The sequence below is a fragment of the Notechis scutatus genome, chromosome 3, assembly GCF_049901735.1.
Source record: "Notechis scutatus isolate UNSWTSFEM ecotype Mainland chromosome 3, rNotScu1.2, whole genome shotgun sequence".
NCBI classification, from domain to species: domain Eukaryota; kingdom Metazoa; phylum Chordata; class Lepidosauria; order Squamata; family Elapidae; genus Notechis; species Notechis scutatus.
In genome coordinates this window covers 38,260,086-38,268,489 of record NC_142011.1, presented here as the reverse complement: position 1 = coordinate 38,268,489, position 8,404 = coordinate 38,260,086, and the positions used below count along the sequence as shown (strand labels likewise).

General features: G+C 36.9%; 1 protein-coding gene across 1 annotated transcript in view; it reads left to right on the top strand.

Annotated features, from left to right (window-relative positions):
* The first annotated feature begins 638 nt into the window (after positions 1 to 638).
* The window catches only part of SYCP1 (synaptonemal complex protein 1), a 69,306-nt gene continuing 61,540 nt past the window's right edge, over positions 639 to 8,404 (top strand). Inside the window, exons 1-4 of the mRNA XM_087959541.1 lie at positions 639 to 802; positions 1,296 to 1,342; positions 3,133 to 3,252; positions 3,986 to 4,064. Of these exons, the coding sequence (XP_087815667.1) occupies positions 1,304 to 1,342; positions 3,133 to 3,252; positions 3,986 to 4,064 (238 nt within the window). The 5' untranslated portion in view covers positions 639 to 802; positions 1,296 to 1,303. The remainder of the gene's footprint in view (positions 803 to 1,295; positions 1,343 to 3,132; positions 3,253 to 3,985; positions 4,065 to 8,404) is intronic.

Here is an 8,404-nt window from a genome sequence, read left to right as displayed (position 1 = left end):
CGCCCCTTCCCGCCCCCGCCCCCTCTCAGAATTTACCTGAAGGAAAAGGCGTTAAACCGCCGACCTGCGGCTCGCGCTTTTGCACACGGCTCTGGATCGATTTGTTTCCCGCCTTTTTCTTTTTTATTTGCTCCAGTTTTTGGGTCGTTACGCCCGGAGGTGCTGTTTGAGGTAATGATTCATTCATGCACGGGTCTCCTGGCCCAAAAGCTGTATTTCCATTCCTCGCAACCTCCATGTGTCCGAGAGTAACATTTTCTCGGGGCTGAGAACGGGATCTTATGTTTGTGATCTTTATGCATGATTCTAAAGCTTTTCGGTTATAGATACTATTGCGCTATAAAAGAAATGTTTAACAATAAAAATGTTCGATTGCTATTGTTAAATATTAAATATGCCAACTAATTAAATATGTCAACTAATAGCGAAATGCATGCACTATTTAATTAAAAACAAAATCTCTGCTCGCTATAGTACATGTTAGTAATGTGCTATTTGGCATTTGCATTCATTGTCCTTGGAATGTAAAATCTACATTTAGTTAAGTTTGATTCTTTGTTTCATTAGTAATGTTGACAGATGACACTGTCTCAGATTAAAGTTAAGATTTACCTGAACATTATTATTTTTATGCTGATAGGCTTTTCAAAATGCTGAAAGATTGACAATTGATCTAGAAATCCATGAGAGAGTAAAGTAAGAGGAGAGAATTATAGACAACTAGAAAAGAAGTACATTTGTTTACATATTCCTAAACATATTGATAACGAACGTTTCTGAATTGATTGGGAGTCATTTACAGGTAAATAGCTGTGGCTTCAGTTATTCTGTTATTATATTTTAACTAAATAAACACATTGTAAGTTCATCATTATTTCTTGACAGTTCAGTCAAAGGCAGTTTTATTATTATATTTTGATTTTAAATATGTTTTTGTACTTGCTTCTTTCCCTCTAGATAATGTTTAAATTTTGTGGCCTTAGGCATATCCTTTCTCTGTGCTTTACCATAAGTCAGTCTTGCTAAATTTGAAAGCCCTCCTTTTCTGATAAGGGCCTTGGACTTCTATCCCCACTTTTCTATTTTATTGGTACCATAACATTCTTCACTAAAATATCCAGGAAAAAAAGAGCAATTCTATGGAGACTTTTCATATATAGTAATGAAACCTATGCAAAATTAAATCAACTTTATCCAGAAAAGTATTCTAAATAGTGTTAATACCAGCTAAATATTTTATCATTTATTTCTATGTTTGTTAGTTTATTCCATTTGTATGCTTCTGAATCTGCCAGAGACTCCAATGGTTTACAAAAATAAATCAGCAATGAAAACATCCATGGTAAATGTTTTTCTTAACTTGAATTATAATAATAAAAATTCAGTGTAATAAAACACTAGATTAGAAATAAAAGTGTTTTGTATTAAGAAATCAAAAGAACATATTTAGGCAATTCAAAAGCTGTCTAAACTGAGGCTCTAAACTGAGGAGAGAGTCATAGCTAACTGTATGTATCTCATAGCAAAGCAGCTTACCATGATCTTATGTTCTAAGATTCCTATGTATATGTTTGATTCCAGTTTATGTCATTGCCTCATGAATAATAGTTTATTTAATTGAAATTGGCTTTTTTCCTGTTAAATAACAGCAGAACCTGCTGTTAAATTCAGCAGGTTCTGACCAGTTCTGGAGAACTGGTAGCAGAAATTTTGAGTAGTTCAGAGAACTGGCAAATACCACCTCTGACTGGAGATTTTACAGTATCCTTCCCCTGCCATGCCCACCAAGCCACGCCCACAGAACCGGTAGTAAAAAAAAATTGAATCCCACCACTGAATATAAGTAATTTTTTTTTAAATTTTTATCCCAACCATTAGAATAGTAATAATGCTAGCCTACTATATAGTTATAGCTTATTACTGGTATCTAGTAGTAAATTGTATAAGAACTCGTACTCTGATCTGCAGAGTATGAAAAAGTGCAAAGAGAAGCAACTTAATGCAATCAATATGTGCAATAAAGCAGGGGTGGGCTTCAAATTTTTTAGCAAGGGGCCCTTTGCCCTAATGACTGTCTGGGGGTGGGTGGCTGGGTAGGCATGGCCAACTCAACACCACTCCCACTCAGTCACATGACCCCCAGCCATGCCTACCCAGGGTTTTGTTGCTCCTGTTTTCTGTGGGAAATGGGTATCTCCCTCCCTCCCCCCTCTTTCTCTGTGTCCCCCTCCCTCCCATTTCTGTGTTTCTCTCTTTTTCCATCCCCTCTCCCTTTCATCTTTCTTTTTCTTTCTTCCTTTCCCCCTTCTCTCTTATTTATTTCCCTCTTTTATTCTGTCCTTCCAGCTCTCTCATTTCTCTCCCCCTCCCCTTCTCTTTCTCATTAGTTTCTTTTTCCTGTCTCATTCTCTTCCTTCATCATTTTCCCATTTCTCTTTCTTTTTCTCCCCTTTTCTCTCTTTCTCTCCCCCTTTGTTTTTTCTTTTTCTTCACCCTCTTTCTTTTTTCCTTTCTTTTTTCTTCCTTCTCTCCCTTATTTGTTTCCCTCTCTTTTCCCTCTCTCTCATTCTCTCCCTCCAGCTCCCTCTCTCATTTCTGTGTCCCTCTCCCCCTTCTCTTTTCTCTCTCTCTCATTTGCGATGGCTGCTTTTTACGATTCCACGTCATTTGTGGGCAGCTCAGCGCAAGCCACGGTTCCCTTCATGTCAGCTCAGGAAGGGAAGAGCAGCTGCCACCGCCACCACTAAATGCAGGGAGGGAAGAGCTCTGGCTCTCCTGCGCAGCGCAGCTGGCTACTCACATGAACATGCAGTGGAGGTAGCGGGAGGAGGAGTTGCCATTGCCGCTGCTGTGATCCTGGCCCAGGAGGGTGTCCTGCTTGTGTGTGTGTACACACATGAAAGAGAGAGAGAGGAGAGAGAGAAAAGGAGAATTCCCTTTTCTCTCATTTCTCTCATCTCTTTCATCCCCACTTGTGCGGTGGGGCCAGCCAGGAATGGGATTTGGGGGCTCACTGAGCCCTGCAAAATCTTAGCTAGGGGATTGCCCAAGCCTCTGCGAGCCCCCAACAGCCCACCCCTGGTAAAACATTGCTAAATGTTATTTTGAGATTTGAGTCTGGTTTCTTTTTAGAGTGAGAAAGAAGAAGATAAATCTTTTAAATTTAAATTGTTTGTACCACCAAGACTGAGTAACACTCAGGTGTCTGCAGTCAAACCACAAACAAGTACACGGGATGAGGGCTTCTTTCAGGTAAATATGAAAATATCCTTTTTTCCCCTAAGTAAATGCAGAATAATGTTAGTTTATCTTGTGAAATCATTTTCTAACACTTTAGTAGTTCTAAACTTGTCCTGTGAATGAATAATTAATTTTAACTGACTTTTTCATTCTGAATCATAATTTAATTTCATCTTCATACATTACTAGCTGATAACCTGGTTGTTGCCGGGTATTTATTTATCCCAATCCTGTATTAGACAGAAAAATCCTGTAATCCTGTTGTACTGTCTCTCGTGCAGCATCACAACTCTCCTATTCCTCTCCTCGGTTTTTTTTTTTTTTTGCTGGTGTTTCATTTTTTTGATTGCACTTGGCCAATCGCCTGATGTTTCCTTGGAGGGCTGAGAGGGAGCCCCCTTGTGGAGTACTGGGGTACTGTGGAGCCGTTACCATGGCAAGTTCACTGTGCTATGCAGTAGAAGCCATTTTAAGGCACACATAAACACCCCGAGGGGTGTTAGGGGTGTCTTACCTCTACAATATTTATTTCCAGAGGGTAAGTCATCGGTGTACCAAGTTTGGTTGAAATTGCTCGAGGCGTTCAGAGTTATGATAGAACACACACACACACACACACACACACACACACACAGAGCTAGAGATAGAGATAGATAGATAGATAGATATAGATATATAGAGATCAATGTGCTATATCTGTGAGTTAATATGTTATAATATATTACTATTTCATAATTTTTTCCAGAATTTTAGTAATGGAACAGAAGAATATTATAACTCATCTTATGGGATGAAAAATATTTCAAAACATATAGAAGTCATTGGTACGTTAATGAATCGATTGCTGGATTTAAAATTGCATTGTTTTATATATGTAATTGATAGATTCTCTGTTGCATTTTTATTTTCTATGTTTCATTTTATTTTTCATTTATATTTTATGGTAACCAGATGAACATGTGCCCAGAAGGAAATGTATTCTATAGTATATAGTGTATACTGTAGTATACACATAGAATAATATAATTAATAACCTCATTCAATAATATTTTAGTACATTAATTCATTAAATACACTAGATATGCATATATTGCCCTTTTATCATGATTCTGAATATTTACAAACATAATGTGGATAAAAACTATGAAACAGAATATTTTAAAAAATCCACTATATCAAACCTGATGAATACTATTGACAAATAAAATTCTAAATAAAAATGGTATTTCTACATTATCACTAAAATTCACATTTTATCTTAAACAAGGAAGACCAATAGCAAAGAGGCTAAAGTAGAAACAAGATGTTCCAAAATTTGATGGGTTCAACAGAGAAAATCTGCCTTCAGGTCCACATCCGCTAATTTTTAGTGGGACCATGTTTTTAAGCAACTGTTCTTTGATAATTATAAAGAAGACAGATAAAATCTATTTGGACAAGAAAGTTCCTATAAAACCAGCATTTTAAATTGGATTTTAAAAGCTACTGACAATCAGTATAGTGATGGGAATATAAATCTTATGTTGCAATAGGTAGCCGTATCACTGCATTATATAGTAGTAATGTAAATATATGTAGTTAAGGATATGAATAATTTATTTATTTATTTATTTATTTGTTTGTTTGTTTGTTTGTGTATTTATTTGATTTGTCAATTGCTTACAAAATAATAGGTATAAGTATAAACATGAGTAAGAGTACAGAAAATAGGTATGATTAAATCAATAGGACAGGGACGGGAGGCACGATGTACACTTATGCATGCCCCTTACAGACCTCTTAGGAATGGGGTGGGGTCAATAGTGGATAGTTGAGGTTAAAGGAGTGAGGGTTTGAGAATGTAACTACAGAGTCAGATAGTGCATTCCAGGCATTGAACACTCTGTTGCTGAAATCGTACTTTCTGCAATCAAGTTTAGAGTGGTTAACAATGAGTTTGTATCTGTTGTGTGCTCTTGTATTGTTGCGGTTGAAGCTGAAGTAGTCATTGACTGGTAGGACATTGTAGCAGATAATTTTGTGTACTACGCTTAAGTCCAACCGTAGACGGCGTAGTTCAAGATTGTACAATCCCAAAATTTCAAGACTGGTGGTATAGGGTATTCTCTTCTAGGGTATATAGGCTAGCAGAGGAATGTAGTACTCTTCTTGTGAAATACTTCTGGACTCGCTCAATTGTATTAATGTCTGATATACAGTGTGGATTCCAGACAGATGAGCTGTATTCGAGTATTGGTCTAGCAAAGGTTTTGTATGCCCTAGTTAGCAATTCAATATTTCCAGAGGAGAAGCTTCGTAAGATTAGATTTATAACTCTTAATGCCTTTTTGGCAATGCTCTTACAGTGAGCTCTGGCACTTAATACTGTTATTAATACTGTTATTAATGCTGCTTAACACTGTTGCCAGGATTTTCTGGTTCAGGAAACCTACACCTACATAGCAGCTGTAGTGGCGCAGTGGTTAGAATGGAGTATAGCCAAGAGTTCAAGACTGGCTGGCTCAAGGGTTGACTCAGCCTTCCTCCTGAGGCCGGTAAAATAAGGACCCAGATTGTTGGGAGCAATATGCTGATATTTTTAAACCGTTCAGAGAGTGCTGTAAAGCACTATAGAGTGGTGTATAATTCTAAGAGCTATTGCTATTGCTATCTGGTGTATCCAGCTAAACTGGGAAAAGACCTCCTTGGCTGTTGCTTTTATTTGCTATTCTAGCAGGAGACATGCCCAATGGAAACTCCAAAATCATGAACCTGATCTTTCACACTATGGACCATTTAGAGCAATAAACAGAACAAAATTGGGAGTCAATATGTTGTGTTGTACAATTAATAATTTTGTTTTCTTAGGATTCATTCCATGCAGTCCCTCACAGTTTCTAGATACTTGACAGGATTTTCAGTCCAGCTTGAGATGGAGATGTAAAGCTCATTATCATGCCCACACTGATAGGGTCTCAGTTCAAATCAGTGGTTTCATGTAAATGTTAGATAGTATAAGAAAGAGCTAAGTGTTGTGACAATCATGGGTTCAGCTGCAATTCCTCCATGACTATGGAGGAATTAGAGCCATCAATTTAGGAAAGACATTAGAATGATATTCCCTACCCCATACATATGTAGGTGTTCTAGATAAATAGAATGCTGCTAAGAAGTATGAAAGTATGATGAGGAGCGTATTATCTCCATTCAAATCTCAACAACAGCCATCTATCAGAATAACCAGTACTGTTTTTAAGTTATGTTCAGATTCTACCCAAACAGGAATCTAGATAATCTGCTTTATCCAGCATGCTCTATTCCACTACATTCTCTAAAGCTTACCACAAAAAGGAAGATTGGAATACGGACAGAAATTGTCTAATAGTGTTGAATCTAGGAACAGCTGCTTCAGGAAAGAGCTAGACCATTGCCTTCTTCAAGATTGGTGGCACTTCTTTTTCTCAAAGAGTGCTCAAAAGAGTAAGATGCTACCCAAACATGATCTAGATAACCTGCTTTATCCAGCATCCTCTATTCTGCTATTTTCTCAAAACCTTACCAGAAAAAGGAAGATTGGAATATGGACACAAGTGCTCAAAAGACTAAGATTGATCATGGATCCAGGCCAGAAATATTGGAGCTAACACTACAAATGAATTTATCTAGTTCCTGGAACTCCAAAAATCAAAATAATACCAGATAACATTTTATATATTACTGTATTTACTTTACTAAATTCCAAGAGCTATTCCACTTTGAGTTAATACTTATGAAAAATTGTAGACCTGGCCTTAGGAATAAGGAAAAAAATGAATAAATGGGGGTGGGGGTGGGGCGGAAAGTTTCAGATGAGATTATGTAATTCTACACAACTCAAAATAACACCTCGCCACTTTTGCTCAATATAAGATGAAATAGAAACTGAAAGGCTTTCAGGAATTTGTTATTCTACTCTGTAATAATAAAGATTTTTTCTTGAACACCTGCTGTATCTAATTTTTGAATTTACCCGTGTCTTGTAAGGACTGACAATACAATCCAGCTTGAAATCAATTTATGGCACTATTCTCACTTGTGGCTAAATTGAGGTGAGCGGACTACTCACATACCAGAGGTGGTATTCAGCAGGTTCTGACCGGTTCTGGAGAACTGGTAGTGGAAATTGTGAGTAGTTCAGAGAACCAGCAAATACCACCTCTGACTGGAGTTTTTACAGTATCCTTCCCCACCAAGCCATGCCCACAGAACCGGTAGTAAAAAAAATTGAATCCCACCACTGTCGCATACCCTCATAATTCAGAGGGTCTCTTCTCTCACCTCATTTAGATAGCCAATTTCAATATTCCCACTTCTTTGGATATCTTACCATAAAAGTCCACTCTTATTTTGAAGACTTCAAAACATAACCAACAGCAGCCTTTGAATGATTTTTCATGCAGTTACAGGTCCCATCCAGCACCACCAGTTTTTCAATCAGAAGGAGGGATCTCTATTTTTCCCCAAACAATGGATGTGATCAGTTATCCATCCATTTCTAGTGTTTCTTCATTCCTACTCTTTCACCCATCCTTATGCAGTCAGTCAAGTTTTATCTACTATTTGTTTCATGTACTATCTTTGAAGAATCACTGTTTTTCCCCCTCTTTCTTTAATGAGAGTTGTACTTTATGCTATTTTCCCCTGGAATTGGAATTAAAAAACAATTTGAGAATAAACAGCAAAAAAAATGATTAGAACTGATTTTGCAAAGTTATAAATGGGTTAAGGGGTCATTTGGATTTGAAACTAACTACAAGAATCTTCCCTTTGGAAAAAAAAAGTTAGAATTTTATTTAAAAATGATTTTGAAATAAGTATAAAAAACCTTCCTGTGATCCAGGAAGAAACTTCTAGATAAGATGGCAATTTGAAGACTAAAGCTAGAGGGAACCAGGAAAAACTAAAAGTATAAGTATAGGAAAAGAGACCCACTAATACAGAATGGAGCAAATTATTCTGGTTTGAGATAAATATTTGGGAACAATGCACTCCAAAATTACTCTTAAAATTGCTATCATAAAATTATTTAAAAGAGGTTATAGAATCGGGACATGCTTTACTGGACAAGACATGCTGATTTGTAAATGGATTAAAAATGACAGGTTACAAGAATGATATAAGTAAAAATGTTCCACTGGATATACGT